The sequence below is a fragment of the Acomys minous genome (genome assembly GCF_964271855.1).
Source record: "Acomys minous genome assembly, chromosome: 4".
Taxonomy (NCBI): domain Eukaryota; kingdom Metazoa; phylum Chordata; class Mammalia; order Rodentia; family Muridae; genus Acomys; species Acomys minous.
The window spans coordinates 111,620,549-111,646,239 of record NC_140486.1 but is presented as its reverse complement, the minus strand read 5'-3'; the positions used below and the strand labels follow the sequence as shown (position 1 = coordinate 111,646,239).

At 37.9% G+C, this 25,691-nt stretch overlaps 2 protein-coding genes across 10 annotated transcripts in view; one reads left to right on the top strand and one right to left on the bottom strand.

Annotated features, from left to right (window-relative positions):
• The window catches only part of GIGYF2 (GRB10 interacting GYF protein 2), a 130,121-nt gene that overhangs the window by 48,436 nt on the left and 55,994 nt on the right, over positions 1 to 25,691 (bottom strand). For all 6 annotated transcript variants that reach the window (XM_084778570.1, XM_084778573.1, XM_084778574.1 and 3 more), the window contains one exon: positions 1,056 to 1,235. In XM_084778570.1, coding sequence (XP_084634696.1) covers positions 1,056 to 1,235 — 180 coding nt within the window. The remainder of the gene's footprint in view (positions 1 to 1,055; positions 1,236 to 25,691) is intronic.
• KCNJ13 (potassium inwardly rectifying channel subfamily J member 13) lies at positions 35 to 25,691 on the top strand. 4 transcript variants are annotated; one of them, XM_084778581.1, is made up of 6 exons: positions 137 to 272; positions 1,203 to 1,256; positions 7,272 to 7,324; positions 15,621 to 16,096; positions 18,036 to 18,500; positions 23,869 to 25,691. In XM_084778581.1, exons 2-6 carry the CDS (start codon positions 1,254 to 1,256, stop codon positions 23,892 to 23,894), a joined length of 1,023 nt encoding a protein of 340 aa, XP_084634707.1. In that variant the 5' UTR covers positions 137 to 272; positions 1,203 to 1,253; the 3' UTR covers positions 23,895 to 25,691. The 4 variants fall into 4 exon arrangements, with proteins under 4 accessions (XP_084634705.1, XP_084634707.1, XP_084634706.1 ...); XM_084778580.1 differs by lacking the exon at positions 23,869 to 25,691 and adding an exon at positions 7,604 to 10,636 and having other exon boundaries at positions 18,036 to 21,294; XM_084778579.1 differs by lacking the exons at positions 137 to 272; positions 23,869 to 25,691 and adding an exon at positions 35 to 130 and having other exon boundaries at positions 18,036 to 21,294.

Sequence of the window (25,691 nt, the reverse complement as noted above, 5' to 3'; positions counted from 1 at the left end):
AGTTGCCTAGGATACAGACTGATGAGAACTGCCTAGATTCTATGATATAAACAATGACCACTAATGACAGAAAACCTGCCCAAGAGGCAGCTGTGAGGAGCTGATATAATCATCAGACTTTTATCGAAAGGTTAATTTCATTATGTTTCTATCTGCATACCACATCGTAGCAAACTATAGCCTGCTGCTGGGTTTAAGACTAGGCTAGAGGTTTGGCTACCACCTTGACTCTAAAAAGAATTCCTTACATTGGTATAGTACTCACTACCAAGGTAAGCGTCTCCTGGCACACAGCTGATACTATGCTTCGTGGGCAGATACGCATTTCTGTCTTTGTGACCCCGTGGTTCAAGTCATCTGAGCATCATGAGGATAGAAGCAGGAGCTCAGGGGAAAGGGAGCTTCACAAAGCACTAGTGTCTTCAGTTATTGCCATAGCTAATGCCCAAGGATCATTTGAAACATTAAGAATCCAAAAGAAGAACTTAGAAATATACTGATCATTACCACTCTTGCTCCCTTTTCTAAGGTCAAGAGGACAAAAGAATAAGCTTGTGATTATTTCTGACCAGGGTTTAAAGTTTATTCTTCAAATAAGCAGCCCATCATATTTTTTAGGCGAGAAGAAAAGAATAATCCTTTCTTGTTCAAAAGAAATAGCCATGAAGACAACACACTTCCCTAACATATATACATTTGTAAGTTTATTTTTTAAATACCCCCTATTACATTTTAAAGAATGCTACAGATAGATTAAAAAGTTAAGTGGTAGACAAACTGAATGAAATCCTCCCTCATGTTTGCAGATGCAGGCAGGTGCTTTCTATTAAACCATACTATTTGCCCCAGGAAACTAGGAAAGTGATCTCAATCAACTGAGTACATGTGCTGGGGAATTGTTCTGTTGAATGTTTTTGGTAGGAATAAGACTGGTTTGTGACAGCATACATGATTACTTTAAAACAAAACAAAACTATTTTTCTTTTTCATTAAATCCCAAACATTTCAGCAAGCTCTCATTTCAGCTCCTTGGCTTTATACAATACAACTCTTACCAGGACTGTGAGGCCGCCACCTCTCTCCATCCCTTCTTGATCCAGCTAATCGCCAACCTCCATCTTCATCTTCTCCATTTTGTTCCTCTCTAAAGATTCGCCAGTTTTCACTTTCTGACCGTATAAATTCATGCTTTCTCCCCACAGATGTTGGTCCACTTTCCTCAAAATTTGGTCTCCCTATAAACAAGATAAAATATGGTAAGTTAATATGAGTTCTTACCAGTAGAGACTTTGAAAAAGGAATATTTCAAATCAAACTTTCCTTATTATCTGTTCTTTTCAATGTTCAAAAGTATTAGTAAAACACACACACATACACACACAAATATTACACTTTTTCCTAAAGCTGAATGTTCAAAGATTTGACAATTATTTTTTAAACAAAAGATAGAACGAACAATTAAAAGGCATTCAATGAGCAGGAGGTAGAGAGATGGCTCACAGGCTAAGGGCACTTGTTGCTCTCGCAGATACATACCTGCAACCAAAACACTCATAATACACAAATAATAAAAGAAATCTTTTACCAAAAAGACATACAATTAATATTCAACCAATCTTCCATCTACATAAGAACTCCAGAGGCTTAGTCCCCAGAACTCAGAAGAGCCATCATTAGTTTCTTATAAAAACTTCCCCAACCTGCCCATATATACATTAAATCATGTATATATAATTACAGCACACATATACCCTGTGGATGTTATAACACAGTGTTTTTGGGTTTTGTTGTTTTGTTTTGTTTTGTTTTGAGACAGGGTCTCCCTGTGTAGCACTGGCTGTCCTGGACTTACTCTGTAGACCAGGCTGGCCTTGACTCACAGCGATCTGCCTGCTTCTGCCTCCAGACAATGGTGCATCTTGCCAATCTTCCCCTATCGGCATATAACTTTTTAAAAACCAACTGGCATGGGTGACTCTCCCAAATCAGGATATGTGTACATTTCAACCACTTTTAGTGGAAGGAAGGAAGGAAGGAAGGAAGGAAAGAAGGAAGGAAGGAAGGAAGGAAAGAAAGAAGGAAATTCAACAGTGAAAGCTGTGCATTGTAAAAATCCCATTTCCTCAGCAATATAAGATTATGACAAATTGAATTTTTGGACAAAACTCAAAGCTATGTTGTCTAGCAATGTCTTAAGAGTTACATTAATGATTTTAAAAATTGTAGGCAAAGTAAGCTAAACTGGCACTTTAAAAGAAGATATTCTCATTTATGCAAAAAGTCTTTAATTTCATACTGTATTTGCTAACATATAACTCCTAACATCTTAACAAAAATCTCACATTAGTTAAAAATGAAGAACACTGCACTTAGGGAGGCAGAGGCAAGGGAATCTCTTTGTGTTTGAAGCCAGCCTGGTCTACAAAGTGAATCCAGGACAGCCAAGGATATACAGAGAAACCCTGTCTTAAAGAATAAAAAATAAAAAATGAAGAACACTGAAACCCTCAGACTGCAACAATTATGGTACATATTCTCTTGGTGATAAATCCTTTCAATTAAACCAAAATAAAAAGTTTAAAGAAAAACAGATCTAGCAGGGAAACTCTTGCTTCTAGTCATCCTATATTACATTTTATAACACTAAGATTTAACATGCTGTTTGCCCACAGAGGTTTTTGACTGTTAGCAGGTGTTATTCTAGTTAAATAATAAAATACACCTTAGGATCAGGGTGGCTAAGTGGTTCAATAAGTAAAGGCACTTGTCATTAAACCTGACAAAACGTGAGTTTGACTCCTAGGGACCCAAACGGCAGAAGGAGAGAACTAACCTCCACAAATTGCCGTCTGACTTACACACACACACAAAGAGAAAGACAGAGAGAAATAGAGACAGACAGACAGTGAAACTTGAAATGTAATTTTTAAAAACTTATAGAAGGGAGAAAGGACATCATCTGCTAGGAAAAACACTACTAGCCTTCTACTATTGGTCAACAGCTTCCAGGGACCCCAATGTAGTAAGTACTCTTCCCTTAAAGGTAAGCGAAACTTACTGCTAAAAAATAAAATATACCTGCAATAACAAAGACATCACATTCTGAATCTAAAGTTTTTTTGTTTTGTTTTGGAGACAGGGTCTCACTATGTAACCCTGGGTGGTCTGGAAGTCACTATGTACACCAGCCTGGCCTGCCTCTACCTTTATGAGCACAGGGATTAAATCTGTGTGTCACCATGCCTGAATCTAAAACGTAAAAGGCCTCTGTCTTCAAGCATCTTCACAGTACAAAGTCCTGAGGCTCTTCCCTTCCAGAACTGCAAGACTAAAAGTGGTTCCAATCCCAAAAGAATCCTAAAATGACTAGAGAGTAGGCAGACAATTTTACTGCTGTCCAACAAGATACTCGAGTCCAAGCCACCTAGCCAATAAATGAAGCAACTCCTTGACTTCTTGACTAAAAAAGCAGAGAAATAAACGGCTATCATTCATTCAGGGCATGGTAGCACAAACTAGTCCATAATCAGGAGGTAAAGCAAGATGAATCAGGAATTTACCTACAGTCTGAAACCAGCCTGGGGTAAATAAGACCTTAACTCAAAACTCATTCAGCTAAGCTCTGGTATCATCTATATTAAACAGTCAAAACCCAAATACTCACTTAACTGATTTAATCTTCCAATCTGAGAACACTGAGGCTCAACAAGTAACCCACGAGAATTGTCCAGAATCACACACCATTATTAAATAGCATAGCAGAATTCAAATGTTAATCTCCTCATCATCAAACAGAAATTTATAGCACCCTGAGCTGAAGTTAGAGATTCAAGTGTAGACACACTCTTTCCTTGCATTAAAAGATCTCTCATGCTCTCCTGCTTAGATGAGAGGCCAATATTCTTTACAAAACACTTTCTATATGGCTTCATTTAAAAAGTAGCTACCCTTACAAAAGAAAAATTTAGAAGAAAAAAACCTTTAATGTTTTCAAATATGAATAGCATTGATAACTTTACCAAGTTGCAAATGCCATACAGCTGTGAGAACACCAGTGCTAGTCACAGATAGCTGAACTAATGGAGCTAGTTACTTTCATCTTCTGCTTTTCCACAGGAGTCTTTAAGAGCAGTGAACGTATCAAAGGAAACAATACAGCACTAACGGCAAAATCTAGGATTCAACAGAATGAACTATTAAGAGGTGTTATTAAATAAAAATTAAATTCACTAAAATACTAATAATTCTACAATATTAAACCAGAAGGCTGAAACAAGACTGGTAAAAAGCTCTAGGCAATCTGAGCTACACTATTCAATGAGATGAGAGTGAGAGAAAGAGGGAACAAGAACAAAACTAGGCCAGGATTTAATGTCCAATAAAAATACACACACACACACACACACACACACACACACACACACACAGGGGTGAGGGGGTGGGGGTGGGGGTAAGAAACACTGCCATGGAAATAAATCTACTCTTCAATTGCTTTACAGACCCAGTTTTTACTTCTGAAAGCAAATATTTCTCTATGATTACTAATCTTCTAGTAATGGCAACAGATCAGTTATGTCTTGACATTCCTCATTTGAGGGGACTGTGTCTGATATGAAACCACCTGAATTTACATGAGCACTAGCAAATCACTAACAGAGTTCAAATTTTAGTTATTAGGTGGCTACTACTACAAAACAATTTCTAAAAACTGCGATATACTTAATATATTACATATGAATAATAGTAATAGAAAGGCTTCAAATATGAATTATTGGTAAACCAAGGAAACCAAGAATGACAATAGTCCTACAGTGCCATATCCAACTTTCAGGACTCAATCATTTTCAGAAGAAAAGGGTGAAAGGGCTAAAGGACTTGTACTAATAGTCTTCACTCTCTCCTGCTTTGCTCTTCAAAAAACAAAACAAACAAAATCCTTTTTAATTAAAGTTCAACATCCTTAGGTAGATATGTGACAAATATGTAATTAACTGAGTTTTAATCAAGCAACTGTGTAAAATCAACCTTAGTTAAAAACAAAAGCAACCTTTAATCCCAGCACTTGGGAGGCAGAGGCAGGTGGATCACTGTGAGTTCGAGGCCAGCCTGGTCTACAAAGCAAGTCCAGGACAGTCAAGGCTACACAGAGAAACCCTGAGTCGGAAGGAAAAAACAAACCAACCAACCAACTAACCAACCCAGAAACAAAACAAAAATCAAAAAACTTTACACACTCCCCCACCAGCTCTTTCAAATCTATCCTGATTTCTTAATTTTGCCTTTTTGAACTTTTTTTCTTAAACTAGGGAGTGGGGTGCACACACACCAAAATCCACATGTGTTGGGGTCTGAGGATAACTTGAAATTGGTTCTCTCCTTTCATCTTTACATGGATTCGGGGGACTCAGCAAGGGTTATCAGACTTAAACAGCAAGCACCGTTACCCACTGAGCTCTGTCGCCAGCACTGAATAAAAGTGGAGTATTAATGTGCCTCTGAAAAATAGCTTGTTCTTTTACAACAGTGTACAAGATCTCACTCTATAAGTAATGTATTGCTCTTAAATTGTTGACATCTAGGTTGTTTCCTGCCTATTGCTATCATGATATGTATATTTATGTGTATTCTTATATACAAATTTTGGTGAGCAAGTGTTTCTTTAGGTACACATCATATACAGATTTTCTGATTACTATCATATATTTTCCCAAAAGAATGGTATTACTTTGTCATTTGGTTGTTTTACTCAAACCTCAGGTAAAAGTTAACATGACTGACATCTCTTCCATAAACAAACGTAGTTAGGTGCACAGGATTACAAAAACAGGCTTGAACGTAACACCTGCCCTCTAGGCCACAGACCAGGGATATACATGGAAATAAAGGACCTGATACATTATAGTTGATACAATGCACCAATATAGTTCACCCGATCATCTTAATAACCTCACCATCTCTATTGTTCCTCTTCGGAAAAGGATACCTGTGGGGCGGTTTCCCAAGATCACATAGCTGAGTCATGAATCAGAAACGGTACCTCAGCCTGCAACCTCTAACTCATCTCTACGACATTACTCTCCGTGGTTTACTCACAACTAAACCAGTCAGAAGCAGCCAGAACTTCTAGTAAAATTAAAATAGTAAGAGAAAGATCTAGAATTTAAGCTTGCCAAGCTCCAAAAGGACTACTGATGATACAAATTAGGGGTGGCTTGTCAACACCCATAGGCAGAAGTAAGTTCATTTCAGTATTTCCATAGGAATAATTTCAAAATATTTATTTCTGAAAAAAAAATTGGTTAGGACTACCTTCTTCAATAGTTTTGTTTTAGAAGTTAATTTAAGAAGAAAAATATGGCTTCAAACAATACCAAAAATATATTTACAATTGTTACTTACTAAAATGACACTAAATGAAAAACTGCACTAACAGTTTGGAATCCTTTTTCATTTAATTACAGTAGGTATCTGGTTGTATAAATTTGGGTGGAAATATCAAAGAGATTCATTTGTATAATCCAGTTTTAAAAGAGTTATAGACCTATGTGTCCTTTTTGTTGTTGTCGTTTAGTTTTCAAGACAGGATTTCTCTGTGTAGTCCAGACTATCCTGAAACTCAAAGATTCACCTGCCTCTGCCTTCAGAGAGATGGGATTAAAGGCATGAACCATCATGCTTGGTAGATTTGTATACTCTTGATAAAAGTTAAATGACAAACATCAAAGTTATTCACAAAGAGTTTAAAAGATGCTATCTTATTCTCTTTTCATGTCTAATAATTTTAGCGTTCTATGGTGGCCAGGACCACAATGAGGGCCACCCACATGGGCCCTTCTCAGAACTCAGACTCTGCTCTGTAATATGTCAGCACGAAGACAAAGTTGAGTACAGAAGCACTCTGGTTAACTTCTTTTTAAAACCTAATTTATAAACAAGGTGATTTTAAAGTACATCTAAATCTAATGGCTGAAAACAGTATAATTCCTGACTAGAGAGAGAATGAAAATACTACAGCAGGTCAGAATTTTCTTTGAAAAAGTACCTCAAGCAATAAGAACATGCCCCAACCCCTAAGCCCTCATGCTTGCTGGCTGCTGGGCCACACCTAGAATATCTGGGGAAGGCAGCCACCAGGGAGGCCTGAACACACCAAACTGGAAAGAGAGACTAGGTGAAACAGCTATTCTCAAGCTACAATCAAGGGTGAGTCCAGGGCTGAGACTCCCTAGACCAGAAGCATGCATTGTGACCAAGGATGCTTTGTTTTTCAGGGCAAGCAGTCTAAGGCTTACAGAATCTTAAAGAGGTCTATGATCTTCAAAAGGTAAAAAAGAAAAAAAAAAGAAAAAACCAAAGGGGTGGGGGGGGGAGAGAGAGAGAAGGAGGGAGGGGGAGAAAGAGAGAGGGGGGAATTAAAAAAAATTTTTTTCTGCTGTTAATAGGACTGTTTTATCGGGAAACTGTATTACCTACAGAATATTTTATGTTCTTACATCATAGTCACTTAAGGCATATAAAAGCTGTTAAAATACATTTGTAGTTTATTATGTACAAGTAGTACCCCCAATAACAGTATATATTTGTTTCTCCTTAATGTATTAAGATGGACTAGGAGTCTTCTACAAATGAAATTAAAACTGAGTGCTGGCTTCTGCCTGGTCTGCCTGGTCTGCCTGGGTGGACTTCCTAAGGAGAAGGAGCGGTAAAAGGGCACCTGTGTGCATGTTTGACTTGCAGCCAAATATGGTGTTTATGGAAAACTTCAGATGGAGCTCAGAGGCACTCAGCCAACAAAATCTACAGCTGTGAAACTTGGAGCTTACAAGGACCCAATCTCCAAAAGCAAAAGCGGAATTATGGGACAAACTTTGAAGCTTGTTTATGTGCAAATTTTTGTAGCCGGTGACTTTATATTTCTCTATTAGATTGTGAAAGGGAATCCTATCCAAGTGTGGACACTTTCTTGCCCTTGCTCTCAATAGTTTCTTATAAATATAATTCCAGAGTAATGAAAAAAAGAGTTCAAAGTCTACACTAGGAGTCTCTAAAACTTCTGTAGCCTAACCTCTGCTCAGCTGGTGAGCAGTCCTGAAAACACAGCCGCTTCTGGCTGGATGACTAAGGGAGCTGCAGCATGTAAGAATCTCTCTGACGTACCGCAAGCAATGGGCACATGTCCCCATCCTCATAGGCCTCATGTCGACTGACAGCACACCCAGAAGCTGCCTGTCATCTCTCAACACGAAGAACTGGAAAGTGTCTAGGTATTTTTAACACAAAGTTAAAAATACAAACAACGAGTCAGGCAGAACTGATGGGAGAGTAGGCAAGATACTACACTCCAACAAATCCTCTGCATTTATTTTAAAGAAGACTGTAGTGTATTTGTAGGTTTTGTACTAGACTACTTCAGCTCAAATAGGAATCAATACCTTTAGGGAGAGCGATTTGGATTTACTAGAGATGAATTTACTTACTTATGGCACTTGGCACACTCATTACAATTTTTAATAAAATATCATTGATGAACAGTAGCCTTTGTGTTCATGCTCAGAAAATGCTTTAGGCCCATACCTACTATGTGTTTTAGGGTGACTGTGGCATATCTTCTGGGTCACCATCAATGTCACCTCAGCCAAGCTGACAGCACCAACTCACAATAATTTCGATGCTCAGGTGACTGCCTAAGGAATCCTGAGCTCCAGAGTCCAGGTGTAACATCCATAGTTAGCCATCAGTGACCACCACTGCCCATGGCGTGCCTTCAAGCTGGAGGCATCCCAGTACCAGAAATACCTCACATAATCCACTGTATGGGTGCATGCTTTTGTGTGTCTGGGTAGGTGAGTTTTGTGTAGTTGACCAATGGTTGAGATTACAGATATGAGCCACCATATCTGGTAAAGATATATATTAGCTTACTGTACCATTTTTATACCAATACAGTCTGAAATAGAGTACATTATCGAAAAAGTCTGTCAGACACAATGGTATATCTATAATCTCAGTACTTGGAAAACTGAGGCAGGGGGATTTAAATTCAAGGCCACAGTAGACTACACAATCAGAATGCCTTTTTTTTTCCTTTTTTTTTTTTTTAAGGTGGTAGCAGGGTTGGGGATGTCCTTAGTTGAATGACAAGGTTTCCTGTCCTACCTATATTTGTAACAGTGGCAGGCATGCTAACATGCTTCTCCTTTGGGGGAACTATGTCCCACAATGTGCTCTAGTGCTTCTGTTGGTTCAGTTAGGTGTCTCCCTCAACTAGCTAGCTGGAAAAATGATACAAATTCCTATTCACACATGCAGGGAGTCGGTCTTACAGGTGGATCTCACCCTGATGACCTTCCCTAGTTCTGAAGGTCAAAGTTACTAGTGTTGTGTCTAAACTTGCATTGAAATGACTGGCATTAATAAAACAAAGAAGGAATTAGTGTATTCCTTAAACTGTGAAGGGACGGAGAGGAATCCACAAAGTCGGATTTCCCTTCCTAAGTAGCCTTAGATTGGTCTACATTCATAACTTTCCCAGCAGGACTTTCCAAGCTTTACTTCAAACAAACAGTGTCTTTGTTTCTCAGATCCTCTTATGTGTAACACTTGATCAAAGTTTTAAGATTGGCAGCTAACAGAGGGGGAGAAAATACTGCTCACTAGGCATACTTTTCAGCTCATGTGGAGGCTGTACAAGCTACACTGCTGAAATTTTCCAGGTAAACACAATTTCAACAGTAAATGGCAGCTCATGTGCCCTGAGCTTTCCTCACACATACCAAGAAAAGACCCCACTAAAGATCACTAAAGCAAGCCTTGAGAGAGACTTTTCCTTCTTTCACCAGGGGTGCTGCTTAAAGAAAAGTACAAGACATCAAACAATCATTTCCCTAGTCAAGCCTGCCACCCAGCTTCAAACACTAAACAAAGAATAAAGTCCTTCCTTTGCAATTAACGGGGTGTGTATGTATGTGTGCATACACACACGAACGCGCATACACACACACACAGTTTCGGGTACTAAATGGCCTAGACCTACTATCCCAGGCATTCTGATGAGGTGGGATCTGATAAGAAAGCCAGAAAAATCAGCTCATCAATTATGCCTAAACATCCTTACCCAAATAAATCACCTCTCAAGAAATGGTGGAAAAAAGATTAGTGAAAGAGATATCTCACACTTTAACACGCAATATAAGGAGAGAGGGCTGAAAGGAAATCTTGCAGGGAATTTTATCCCTTTGAACTTTCAAATAAACTCTTAAATAAGATTAGGCAAACTTACTAAAAACCGGTCCTGATTAGAGGGAAAAAATGCGCCCCTTCTCCACGTCAGTTCTAGAGGCTTTCTCCAGAGTTGCTAAGGTCTGTGTTGGGTAAAGAAAGACCTCCTAACAAACCAGCATTCTTTTCCACATGATCAGAGCTAATTGGCCCCCCTGCAGACTAAGTGACCAATCACATCAGCTTCAGCTGAAACCAGCCCTCATGACATTATAAACACAGGAATGTAAGCTGCAAAGCCAGTCCAAGACAAGAACCTACAAACTACAGTGCAGGTTAGAACCACCTGACCAAAAGGACAAGACTCTGCTAACTTCCCTAAGACCTACCTTGGTAGGCTGACCCCACAAAAGAACTGGTGAGTACATGAAATAACCTTCATTCTTGTTCTTTCCTTTAGGCGAACAGGCAAGGAAACTGACAGCAAATAGAAACAGAGCTAGACTGCTTCCAGTACTTTTACAACAGAGACATTACCTAGACAGTCAGAGCTAAGGTTTATTCTTTTTCCTTATATTTAAGAATTGGCAAACAGCAATACTGAAAGCATTAGTGAAAGTTTAGCTCTCAGTTATTTTAGTAAATGCATACTAATTCTTCATTAATATATATAAATGAGTAGGAAAAGATGCTAGGTAACACTTGGTGACTTTGCTTTGGGGGGTGGAATTAGAAAAACTCAAATTAAGCATATGGAAATGTCAAAAGAATAAATCATTATGTTTTTAATTTCCTTAATTGACAAGACATGTGTATACTAATTTAAAACTTCTTTTTAAGCAGGGAATTATTACTCAAATATTCTGTATATAAGAAATTAAAATATGAATTAGTCTCTGAGCTTACATAATGGGGTTAAAATTCACATTGTTTGCCCTAATTATAGAGGCCAGGAAAGGTGCTTATGAGACTTTCAACACAGCCTTTAAAGTGTTTGCATAAGGCATGAACAAACACTGTCTTCATTTAACATTTCTAAGTGCAGCCTCTATTTTAACAGTCGAACAGGAATTACAGCCTCCTCTAGAAGCATAGCAATAGAAAACGTAAGCTTACGGGCCACAACCTGACAGGCAAAGCAACACTGTTATTTTGGTGATTAATGAAGCTATCAAACTATCATTTTTAAAATAAGTACTTTTCCCATTAAACAAATTATTTACAAATTTATTAAGTGCATAAATATTTTATAGCACCCACATAGATACACAAATTTTCCACTTGTCTATTCTATTTCCTGCTATGATCAGTTCATGAAAATCACACAAAAGTCTAAACCAAGACATATATTCTAACTTCACGCAATTCAAGTACCTAGCACATGCCTGTAACTCTAGGACTTAGGAGATACAAGCAGCAGCATTAGTTCAAAGGCATCTGGCTACAACTGCTGAGTTTGACACCAGTGTGGGCTGTATGAGACCAGTGTCAGAAAGAGAGAGGGGGTGGAGGAAAGGGGGAGAGGGAGAGAGTTGTTTATGTACTCATGTGCCTGTGAGAATATAAAAATTATTTGAAAATATGCTACTCATTAGACACGTTAGAAAGGGAAAAATCCTATAAACATCAGGTAACAGCAATGAAAAATATTTTTAAGAGCATATAAGCAGATATAAAATCATACAGAAACCATCCTATAGAAAACATGTATCAGTTGATAACTGGTAGGTAGACTTTAAAGGAGCATGTAATTTAATCCCCCTTTTAACCACATTCTTTGTTTTAGTCTAATGACATCTGGTCAAGGGGACAAGGTAGCTTGCCCAAAATGACAGAGCTATGTACACACACAGTCAGCACCTTCAGGCTATGTTCCCTATCCTGTGTTCTTTCCACTGCATGGCAGTGACTAACTATGAATGCACCGGGGTTAAGTGAGGATCAAAATTTTACTTCTCTCAACTACTCGCCTACAGGATCCAAACAAAAGTCAACAATGTTTCATGGGGGAAAAACAAAACCAAAAATGTTTCACTGTTTTGATACTGGCCTTTTGACTTCCCTGCCTGTGGCTTTTTCCATGTTACTTAGTTGCTGGAGGGGGAAAAATGAAATTTCAGAGAGCCTAGAAAACCGGCTGTAGATAACCAAGAGCAATCATAAAAAGACCAAAGTGAAAATACTTAATGTTGAAAGCATAGAGTGTGAATGCAAAGCTCTCAATCCAGGTGTGGAGTTCTACAGCAGTCAGATTTGTTAAGCAAACTTGCTCTACTTTGCTTCTGTGAAGCAGGAAGCCCTCAGTGTACTCCACTAGAACAATGGCTGCAAAGTCTGAACCCAATAAGCATTCCTGAAGAAGCAACATTCTGTAGGGGCTCCTGGTTTTCTTTTGTTTTGCTCTTGCTTTCTGAGACCAGGCCTCACTATGCAGCCTTGGCTGGACTAGATAGAGTTTACTATGTGGACGACACTGGGAGATCCTGCTGCCTCCTCTGCCTCCAGAGTGCTGGGATTGAAGGCCTGTGCTGCCACCCCTAGTCTCATAGTGGATCTTAAACACAGCATTGCTCACAAAGGCTAATCAGGGTCAAATACTCTGGTGTTTAGGACTAATTCTGTAGCTGGGTGTGCTTGGGAATAATAGTCACTGCTACTTTTATGATCTCAGGAAATATATTGTGGCTCACTTTCTTATAAAATGGGAATGGTATTTTGTATAGGTGTTACTATTCAAGTTAAGAAGCACTATCAGCAACAATAAAGCAACTACTACTGTCTACCCTATGCAAGGCTTTGCCTTTTAGCCTTCCTTTTATTTGGAATGGTGCCTAAGATAGAATAAATAATATATATTATCACTTGTTATTATAAATCATTTCTACCATAAAACCATGCTTAAGCTGACATGGCTTAAGTTAGTTACTTGAGTGACAGGAGCAAAAAGAGTACCTACTAAAAGTGCCAGGGACCATCAAAGACCAGCTTTAGAATATAGTACAGCGGGACCGCCGAACATACAGCTTCTTGTAGAAAAAATAAAATAAAAGTAAATTAACTACCTTTGCTGTTGTTATCCAGACTAGGTCAATAAACCACAACGCTAATGTTATATGTGTAATTTCTTGCCTTTCTATACACCTTAGTGGCTCCATATGAAAAATGGAAATAATCATGTCTATCTTCTTAGCACATGGAGAAAGGGATGGACAGTATGAAAGCGTCTAGCACCATGTCTATAAAGGTTTTGTTGTTATTTCTAAAAGAAATCTTTTAAAGTATTTTAAGAATCTAACAAAATAAAAGCATTAAATAAGGGCTGAGGTGTGGCTCTCTTGTCAGCACTTGCCAAACAACAAAAAATGCACCCAATGATTATGACAACTCAGTAGGGCAATAAGGGAAACAACATGAGCAGCTTTGTCTTCTAATCTAAACTCAAGAACTACCCAGTGTTCACTCAGCTCTAACTCAAATCTGAGAAAAATATGAAAGAAGAAGGGCCCAGGTACCATCAACAAAGATTGCAACAGCCTCAGAACAAAAGAGAGAGTCTTACATACCTAGCTATCCAATGTCCAAACCTAGTAACACAGAAAAATGGTCTACAAAACCCCAGGGTCTCTAGACAGACTGAACTACCAAACCTAAGCACCCCACTCCACCTTCTTAAGGATTGTTCAAAAGGAAGAAAGGCAGCAAGGCATGGTAGCATGTAGTTGTAATTCTAGTTTTCAAGAGAAGACTGAGGCAAAGTGAATCTAGAGTTCATCAGCCTGGGCTACCTAAGGAAACAAAGAAAGAGGAGTGTGATGAGGGAGGGGAGCAGAAGTGGGTATGCAGCACTCTCAAGGTATCTACTTCTGAAGAAGCATCCTTAATGAAAGCAAGGCTTTGTTCCTAAGAGCCACTATACAAAAGTCTTGACATATTTATATTGTATTTATCATGTTCAAGGTTGGTCATACATTAGATGTCTATTAATAAGATAGAGAAAACCCTAACCCTTTATGAAAACTGTTCATAAAAAGAACTAACTACACTAATATCTTTTTTAAATTGTCATGTGATCTCTTAATGTTTATTTTTGCTTGTTAAGCACTTAAAACCACTTCTTTTGGTTTACTTTTCTCAAAGCAACTGCCATTAAGGCTGAAAGGAAGGCTAAATGAGAAAGAACTTACCTAGCATGCATAAAATCTCGGGCTGCATTCCTAGCATCAGGGGCAAAGAGTGTTATCTAGATTCATCTAGTTGGAATGTCTTTTACTGAGGTGCAGGGATACTGGAGGTTGAACTAAAGGCTACACACACACACACACACACACACACACACACACACACACACACACACACGCACGCACACAAATGCTTTACCACAGAACCCCAGCTTTGCCAAGATTTAATATGAACTAAGGATGTGTGTGCCCCTGCAGCTATCCATTCGTCATCCAGTATAGGAACAATATATTAACATATCATGATAGCAAAAATAAACCGTACTCACAAAGTCTGCAATAGGCTAATTCTAAGGAACGCATTAAAATTGTGTGTTAGGCCAATGAAGTGGCTTAGTAAAGGTGATTGTTACTAAGCCTGATAACCTGAGTTTGAAGCAACAAGGTGAAAGGAGAAAACTGATTCTCAGGTTGTATTCTACTTTTCAAAATCACGCTGTAGAACATATGCACCACACTACATACATACAAACACACAATAAATAAATAATTTAGATAGCTAGATAGATAGATAGATAGATAGATAGATAGATAGATAGATAAGTAAATGAAAAACTGTGACTCTCTAAAAGCTTAACATAACGTAAGTCTTGTCTTAGTACTATGTCAAAACATATGCAGAGGCTAGAGACCTAGATCAATGCAGAGTGTTTGTCTAGCATGCCCAAGACCCAGAACTCTGAATTTAAATGCCAGCAAGTTTAACAAAACAAACAAAGAAACAAGGTTTGTAAATAGTCTAATATTAACTTTCCAAATAATTTTTACTTATTTATAAAATAAAATACATATTTAAATCATCTTTTTAATTATCATTACTCATAATTATCAGCAGATTTTTAAAAAATTGTTATTTAGAAATAATTTTTAGTTAACTTAATAAATACTTAAAGCCTAGATTTGTGCAAAGACAATATGTAAGTCATTTTTAAAAACACAAGCCTTACCCTCTCGGATTCCAAAATGTATTTAGAAAACAGTATCAAATGGTGTTTTTACAGTCACTCAAGGAAAGCGTAAGAAGTATACTAAAGTAATGAATAACTAGTTAACAAATAAGTGACTTGACCAGTAATCCCTCTCTCCTGTAAACACTGTAAGAAAGAACTCAACGAATATCAACTCTAAGTCAGTCAAGGGCTAACCACTTTACTCTTGTTTCAGAGAATTACAGCCTGAGATGGACAGCAGTAACTGTAAAGTTAATGCTCCTCTCCTAAGCCAAAGATACCGGAGGATGGTCACAAAAGATGGCCACAGCACACTTCAAATGGATGGTGCTCAAAGAGGTCTTGTGTATCTTCGGGATGCATGGGGAATCCTAATGGACATGCGTTGGCGCTGGATGATGCTGGTCTTTTCTGCTTCTTTTGTTGTCCACTGGCTTGTCTTTGCAGTACTCTGGTATGTTCTAGCTGAGATGAATGGTGATCTGGAAATAGATCACGATGCCCCACCTGAAAACCACACTATCTGTGTGAAGTACATCACCAGTTTCACAGCTGCATTCTCCTTCTCCCTGGAGACGCAACTTACAATTGGTTATGGTACCATGTACCCCAGTGGTGACTGTCCAAGTGCAATCGCTTTACTTGCCATACAAATGCTCCTAGGCCTCATGCTAGAGGCTTTTATCACAGGTAATTATTTTTGTTCTTTAAAAAAAAAAATACTACAAGCATTTTATAAAGTGTATAGTTGGTTAAGGCAAGTCTTTTATAAGTAATTTATTTGTATTATTATAAGCAGGTGATGCCAAAGAAACAATCTAGAGGCAAAAAATAGAAATATATAAAGAATATTGGAACTATGTAAGAAAAAAGAACCCATTAACTTGCAGGAATATACTCTGCAAAATTAAAAACAAAAGGCCTAAAAGTAAATTCTCACAGAAGCTATTTTACTAAATATGTGAGTAAGTATATTTAGAGAAAATTTTAACAGCCATGCTATCTGACATACACCTGACTTTTTCTCTTCTTATGGTAGAACTTTCTCCTCTGAGCTCATCTACTCAACATGTACTCAACACAAGCCCACAGCAACACATTCACCACCATATTTTAAAGTTACAGATACACACAAAAATGCAATGGGAATATGGCCACAAATATTTGCTTATATGTCTGGTAACATATAAGATTCCTCCCTCTAATTGGGCTGGTTCTTTCTATATAACATACACAATTTTTTAAAAACCAGGCACTAACAGACTATAGAAGATAAGCCCTAGGCATCATAAAAAATGATCCAATATGCTACAACTGCCTCTGTATCCAGCAACAAATCACTTGATGTCTATAAGAATGTTCACATTGGCTGTTTTCTTAAATTTAAGTTAACCTATGTATTTAGGTGGGTAAATGTTTAAATTTTTGCACTAACCCTAACTAAAGTTGCTATATCCTTCAATTATGAAGTTACACAAATATATATGATATGCATATTAAATTATATAGAGATTAGATAGTAGATGGATGGATTGAGGGATAGATGATAAACAGATTGATGGACGGACGGGAGAATGGATGGATCGATGGACTGATATCCCCACACTACCAGTAACTTTGATATAAACAGAATGAGTTATTTTAAATCAAATTACAATATTTAAGAATTCCAGTATAACTCACTACTAGATTTTGTTACTGACTTGATATTGCATATGTTCTCCTGTGTATTTTTAACAAACATTAACTGAATTTCAATATATTTGACTTCCTCTGTTTGCATTTTATATAAGCACTCACAATGTAATTATGGGGCTTGTAAAAATGACTCAGTGGTTAAGAGCACATGTTGCTCTTTTACAGAGGACCTAGGTTCGGTTCCCAGAATACATGTGGCGGCTTCAACAACGCCTTCTTCTGGCCTCCTCGGGCACTAGACACATATATGGTAAACATACATACACACAAGCAAAACTGTAATTGTCATAAGGATTGCATTATGTCTCACCAACCTGCCAACAGGCTGCATGCCACAAGAATGATTTTTAAAACCCTCATCTATAGCTTGGGGTGGGACAAATATGTACTTAAAGACACATTTATCACTGTATAGCCAGTTTCCCCTTTAAAAAAATATAGCATTCTAGAAGCTACCACGTTAAACATTCTTTACTTCATCGCTTTTTCCCCCAGCCTCACCTTTTCTAATCACCTGCCCTGAATCTACTCTCCATGCTAACTCAAGAAGTGTAACCATGCTCAATTATTTTTGGCTCCTTTTTTTTTTTAAGTAAGAGCGAAGAAAATGACCAGTTCTTGAACTTTCTAATTTACACAATCAAGTTTTACATTTCTTCGTAACAAATCAAATCTTCTTACCCATTTTGAAATGATGGGTTTGAATCACCCATTTTTGTTGTTTATTAACAGAAGTGTTAAATGTACTGTGAAAATTTTAGTTAAGTAAGATTACCCTAAATTAACAATGGGATGAATGTCTTACTCAGGGGGATGTGAGAAATATGTAACAACCTGACATACTCTTCTCTTTCAGAAAATGTATTGAGATTTAGAGATTTCTGTTCTAAAACAAAACAAAACAAAAACATTTCAATGGTTTTTAATTTAGGTGCCTTTGTGGCGAAGATTGCACGGCCAAAAAATAGAGCTTTCTCAATCCGATTCACTGACTTAGCAGTGGTAGCTCACAAAGATGGTAAACCTAATCTTATCTTCCAAGTAGCTAACACCCGGCCCAGCCCTCTGACTAGTGTTCGGGTCTCAGCTGTACTCTATCAGGAAAGAGAAAATGGCGAACTCTACCAGACCAGTGTGGACTTCCACCTTGATGGTATCAGTTCCGAGGAATGTCCGTTCTTCATCTTCCCACTAACCTACTACCACACCATCACACCATCAAGTCCTCTAGCTACCCTGCTCCAGCATGAGAATCCTCCACACTTTGAATTAGTTGTGTTCCTCTCAGCAATGCAAGAAGGCACTGGGGAAATCTGCCAAAGGAGGACATCCTACCTACCCTCTGAGATCATGTTACATCACCAATTTGCAGCTCTGATCACCCGAGGTTCTAAAGGTGAGTATCAAGTCAAGATGGAGAATTTTGACAAGACTGTTCCTGAACACCCAACTCCTGTGGTCTCTAAGAGTCCACACAGGACTGATCTAGATATTCATATCAATGGACAAAGCATTGACAATTTTCAGATCGCTGAAACTGGGCTGACAGAATAAGACTCATCCACACCATCCTACTTGTTAATGTATTAAATATATCCAGCCAGCTATGCAACTACTTTCTTTCACTGTATCTCATGTTTTCTTGTTCTCAATGCTGATTATAGCACAGCAATCATGTCTAGGCAAAAAAAAAAAAAAAAAAAAAAGGCTAAGCTAACTATATACATCCCTGAAAACAAAAGTCTAATTACCAAGTTTTTATCCGTGGTAATCTGCTCTTATCGAGGCAACTCAGTCTGATGGGCATCCATACTAGCAAATTTACAAAGATATAACATGGGATCAGTAACGGAGATAAAATAGACAGTGAAGGCTACCACAGCTGCACTCTAAAAAAAGTCACCACTCATTTTCATCCGTAAACTAAAGCAATAGTCCAGTTTCAAACCTAGCTCCCTGGGTGGAAAGCTGATTTCACAATATTTAGTAAATATCCTTTTACAACTTTTTTTTTTCAAGACAGTAAACATCACTCCTTTCTTTAAGCTACAAAACTGGGATTAGTATTATCCCCTCAATTTGTAACAGGTAAGAACAAAAGTACAAAAGAAAAGTAACAACATGGATTTTTAGATAATCCAAAAGCATTTGAATACAACACCCAACCACGAGTGCGCGCGCGTGCACACACACACACACACACACACACACACACACAAACTTGTGGGAGACTATTTAGAAAAGTAAGAAAAGCTATGGCCAGACAGGACCTGCAGGGTGGTATTTCTAGCAAAAAGATACAAAATGTGCTTCTACTATTTTAAATGTTACTTGTGTAATACTCAAGTAGTGATCTAAAAGCTAACCGCCTGTCCTCAGAGTGCTCCCACCCTGAGTAAAAGCATTACCTTTGTACTCATGATCCATGCAATGACATAAGAAAGTCCTACAAACTTCCTAAATACTCATGTGTTTTTACATCTTTGTAGATAACAAAGGTTTAATTAAAATATAACTTAACGAGAAAATAAAATCTCCAATAGATAAAGCAAAAACTTAGGTAACAAAGTATTTCAAACCCAAATTCCTGTTTCCAGCATCAGTTTTTTCTATAAACACAAAATGAGTGTTTATTCACCAGTAGGAGGCTGGACTAGATGATCTCTATTATTTCTTTCCAAGTCTAATATTCCATGAAATTCTCTGAATTCTCATATGCAAATTCTCATATGCTTTCTCTGCCTGTTTTTATTTTATATATACTACAATGAACCCCTTTGTATATCCAACTTAAGATACTTTAAATAATTTTCATTTCAAGTAAAAACCTGAACTGTCCTCTAGCAAAACAAACAAAAAAATCATACTATCAAGTTTCAAAGAGATCTGCAGGCTTTCTCTTCCATTTCCCTCACTCGGAATTAAAAAGGAAAAGGAAAAGATTAACTTTCACTGTGGTGGATGACCCAGGCATGATCATCTTGAAATACATACTAAGTAACAGTAAATGTTACAGAGAGCAGAAAGTTGCATTTTTCTACTCTTTAACAGAAGGAAAAGAAAATGAAGAATTTTGAAGTGCTCTAAGACTGATAATAGCAGAAGACTAGTATTAAGAATATAGAACCTACTTATTATTAAGTTTTTCTGTTTAAAAATTCCTGCATACACTCTTCCATGGCAGGCAGAGCAAATTAAAACTGCTGATAAAGAGCAGAAACTCCTATTAACAAGAGTAATCTGCCCTTAGAAAGTAACTGTACCTGAGACTCCTCTAATGTTCACTCCCAAAGAACAGTACACAGACTTCAAGCTTCTTGAGGAGACACTTGAAACTCAAGCCTCCATACAGATGCTTCATGTTCCCCAATTGAGTCAAATAAATCTCTTCTCATGGCTACTAGTCAGACAAAATCCGACATCTGAAAATTAAGTATGATTTCCTCACCACACACCAAACACTATGTTTTAGTTGATAGGATCTGGGCAGATGGCTCTGTGGTTAGGAGCACTGGCCTGTCTTCCCAGCACCCATGCAGCAGGTCACAACCATCTCTCTAACTGCAGATTCAGGAGCTCAGATGTGCTCTTCTGACCTCCTCAGACACTGGGCACTGACTCGGTACACAGACATTCATGCAGGCAAACACTCATATACATAAAATTAAAATAACTTTACCCAAAATCATTGTTCAGGGACAAAAAGGATTCTGGGAATGTTGTCTGTAATTCTTTTGTTTACTTAAAAAAATAAAATAAATAAATCATAGTTCCTAGGATTAAGTTTCTGCAGAGATATCTCAAGAATATGAAATATAAATGGAAGAAAGAAGGAAATCATGAAGAACTAATATACTCAACAACGAAGACCACTTAACAACCAAGTAAAGTTACTCTTGGAAACCAGTAACATAACATGATAGTTTTAACAAACTGAAGACAAGCAGTTACCAAAAATCTTCAGCTTAGATTTACGGTTGAAAAGCATATACTATCTGCCAGGAAAAAAAATCTGTAACTTAGAGAGAAAAAAAAAAAATCAGTGTGTCTTTTCAAGTGTTTCACACCAAATGCTTAATATATTTTGCAATTCAACCTGATGGTATCCATGCTGATGGATTTAAGAGTACTGTACTATTTCCAGATACTTTTCATAAAGATGCACGATGTATCATACTTGGCTGAACCTACTGATGTCATGAGGACTATTTATTTGTAATAATTTTCATTGGCCTCTCACAGAAGCATACTAGAAGATGATCACAGGAACTGATCTCTACTGTGTAGCAATCACTTCCTGTTGAACAGGACTTATAAACCTAATGATACAGGCCTTTTACCTATATATTCTTCCACAGGGGTAAGCCATGATTATTACCTAGATATTTGTAATCCTACCCATTTATCTTGACATATAAAGGCAACGCATGTGCTAGGTCTGCAGCTCAGTACTAGAGCTTCCTAGTCTTCACAAAATCCTGGGATTTGATCCTCCACATCAAAATAAATAAATGAAAAAATTGAAGCAAATATATAGTATGACCTTTTTCTAAATTTAAAAGGAACAAGTTAAGGCTGGGAAGATGGCTCAATGGGTAAGAGTACCTGCTGTATAAGCACAAGGGCCTGAGTTCAAATCCTAGAATCCACGTTAAAAAAAAAACAACAACAACAACAAAACAATAGATATCTATCTCCACGTACCTATAACCCCAGAAACGAAGATGAGAGGAGCAGGACAGGCAGCTTCTAGAAACTTCCTGGCTGGCGAGACTAACCAAAACAGCTTCTGGCTCAGGGACAAATGCTGTCTCAAGTAAATAAAGTAGAAAGTGGCAGGGAAAACACAACAGCCTTCTTAACCATCACACACATTTCAACACGAATAGGCACAGACATGCTCACGTACACAACTCATACACACAAGTAATTCCTAAATTAAAAGATCAAGTCATTTGGTATCTTTAATAATTGAATTATCAGCCGGGAGGTGGTAGCGCACGCCTTTAATCCCAGCACTTGAGAGGCAGAGGCAGGCGGATCACTGTGAGTTCGAGGCCAGCCTGGTCTACAAAGCGAGTCCAAGACAGCCAGGACTACACAAGAAACCCTGTCTTGAAAAACCAAAAAAAGAATTATCTTAATTTGCTGTCATATGACATCTCACAATTGATCAATGTATTAGTTTGTCCCAACAAATTAGTTTAGTACTATCCTTAGACAGTACTGTAATTATTAACAAATTCTAATCTACATCAGTTTCATCTAATGTCAATTACTCACAAAAACAGAAAGATCAGACTCCTGAACATTACCCTGAACGCATCACCTTATCAAAGCATTCCATTAGATGAGGTAAACCACTGTACTACAGCCTATTACACCCTCCTTACACACTTTTTACCTGACACACCTATGTTCTTATGGACTCACCTTCTCTTAGTTGCTATTGTTGTTGTTGAGGTGGGAGAGGGAGACTTTTTTTTTAGACCAGGCTAGCTTTGGGCTTAAAATGATCTGCCAGCCTCCTTCTCCCCAACTACTACGATTAAACTTGTCAATACCACACCTAATTGGGATTCACCTTCTTAAAGACATACATATAGAGTACAAAATAATTTTACTGTTTAAAACAGGCTGGCTAGGAAAACTAATTAGATCAATGGATAACTAAAATTACGGCAATGAAATAAAACAAACTTTTACTCATTCTTTCCTGCCACTAAAGTGTGAAAGCTAAAAATCAAACTGTACATTGGGCTGGGCATAGTGGTACACACCTTTAATTCCATCCAGCACTTCAGTATAGGCATGTGAATCTAAGTGTGAAATTAGCCTTGCTTACCTATTGAGTACCGGGGCAGCCAGGGTAAATAGACTCTGCCTTAAAAATCAAGCTAATCTCACCAAGAGATTTCACTACTTCTCTAAAGGGACCCAATAATTTCAGAAACGTTATACCATTTTAAGAAGGTGTTTAAAATGTGCCTCCATGGACCTTCCATTTTTCCGACTCTGAAATCCAAGCATGTCAAGCCTTATTTCTACCTCATATGACCTGTAAACCTGTTATTTGTAGTGAACCTACAAACCCTTCTCCAAGTTCTGCCCTGCCCGCAGTTTTGTCTCCTATCTGAACAAGCCATGTCCTTGATGCAGTAGCTATAACAAGGCTTCAATTCAAATGCCTTGGCCTCCCACTGCCAAGCATGACCCTTTTCTTTCAAGATACAACCCCAAAAGTGAGCAAAGAGCTTAGGCTATGTAATAGCACTAAAACCAATGGTGGATGGGGCATTTGCTGGAGAGATGGCTCACCTGCTACTCTTGCAGTAGACCCGGCAGTTTCCCAGCACAGACATCAGGTGGCTTCAAGTCGCCTGCAACTCTAGCTCTATGGGATCTGACACCCTCTTCTGGCCTCCACAGGTACCCACACAGTGCTCATACACTCACATAAACACACACATAAATAAAAAACCTTAACCAAATAAAAGGCAGTGAGCTCTCTTCCCATCTTCTGGCTCCTTGCGGTAATTTAGATCTAGTAATTACTGCCTTGAGCTGTAAGGACATTGCTGACTAACATGAAGCTGAGTCCATCTCAAAGAAGATGGAGTCTTCCCAAGAGGCTATCCATACTTCAACTCTTTAATTTATTTATACAAGACTGAATTTTCTGCTGTTAAATTTCCATTTCATTAGACTTGGGTTTTTGTTACATGTTAATTCTGATCTCAAGTTCAAATTTTCCTACTCCACAGACTACTTCCCTCTGAGCACTAAATGACTTGAAAATCTGACCAGCAACTAAATTTCATCCAAAGAAAACATCAGAACCTGCACAAGGCCTATTACATAATTAGGACTTCAATGTTTGTTACATGAGTGAGTTCAAATACTCTAAGATAATTAATTATCTTCTTGGTTTACTTTGAGAATAAAGACTATGGGAGCTTAGAGTAACCATGACCTGTGAATGTGAATCCTGTACCAACTACCCTTCATTACCTCTCCACAAGCAAGGCAAAATGTTGAACCCTGGGCCTGAAGAGATGGCTCAGCAGTTACTGTATTTTTCGGACCATAAGATGCACTTTTCCCCCCAAAAGTAGGAGGGTGGTTAGGGTATGCCTTATGGTCCAATTGCTGTTTTTACTGTTTTTCCTGTTTTATTGCTCTAAAAATTGAGTGTGTCTTATGGTCAGAAAAATGCGGTAATACTGCCTGCTACTCTTCCAAAGGTCCTGAGTTCAGTTCCCAGCACCCACATAGGATGGCTCACAACCACTGTAACTCAAGGTCCAAGGGATCAAGAGCCATTTCTGGCCTCCGTGGGCACACACACAATATACAAAGAGACATACATACACATAAAAAATGTTTTTAAAGTACTAAATCACATAAAAATGGAAACCAAAGTCCTAAAAAAAATGTCCCCAGGCAGCCATCACAAAATGAGTGAAGTGTGACATAAATGGCCTAGTCAAATCCAAACTTCTTCATGCACCACTCACTTAATGTCATTTCATTAATGAGAACCAAGAATTTCCAATGCTGTGTTCATGATTAAAGACTTAAAATCACAAATATGTTTAAATGAGTTTTACATGAAAGCAATGAAACGAAACCGATCATTTCTAACTTCCTTGTTTACAAAACCATCTACATTCAATTCAGTCTGCGAACAGTATTTGTAGACTTAACATGTTGGTCAGAAATGTTAATCACTATCAGATACAATCATTCTCTGTAAGAACATTTTTGGTATTTGAAGGAATATAAAAACTGAAAATTTTCAAATCTGTGAATTGGAGCTTTTTATTTTTTTCACCAAATATTCATGCAGGCCAGCAATTTATCAGCCAGAAAGCCCATCTTAATATTACAAATTGACTAAATCATCCTTCCTTTATTAAGTTCCTCTTAAGTAAATGCCTTTACTATGTAATTTATTTGATTGCTGAAGAAAAATACATATATACAGAGAAAAAAAAGCCAGGCAAACAAGATTACTTGCAGATAAAGGTGCTGCTTTGTTTGAGCCCAGAACCCACATGAAGGCATGAAGGTAAGACAGAACCAACTCCACAACTCTCACAACTTCCACATGCATAGTGTGATATATGTGTGCCCCCAGTTCCACATACACATATCATGCACGCATAGTTCAATAGTTGATTAAAGTAAGAATGTTCAACTTCAACCTTTGCCTCCTCACATGAAAGCCAAGGTCCCAGCACCTTCCCTAGGTTCACCTAGGAGATATTCTCCATGATAATAAATGAATAACCAGATTAGTTCCTGAGTTAGAATTTCAGTTCAACAAAGACTCTTAACGAAAAAAGACATACCTTATGGAAAACACACAGCCCTAAAACACTGAGTCAAGTACGTCTTAATCAGTGTAGTCATCACTCCTGGTTTCAACCATGGAAGCCCTTAGGAACCCCTGGACTCTAAAGCAATGTTACAGCTCCACCTACTGGACCTGTGCAGGTAACAGTTAATCTGTGCTGAATTTATCTTCTGTATGGGCCTTGTTAGCACTAACACCAAGAGATCGAGAAGGTATTTCAAAACAGTA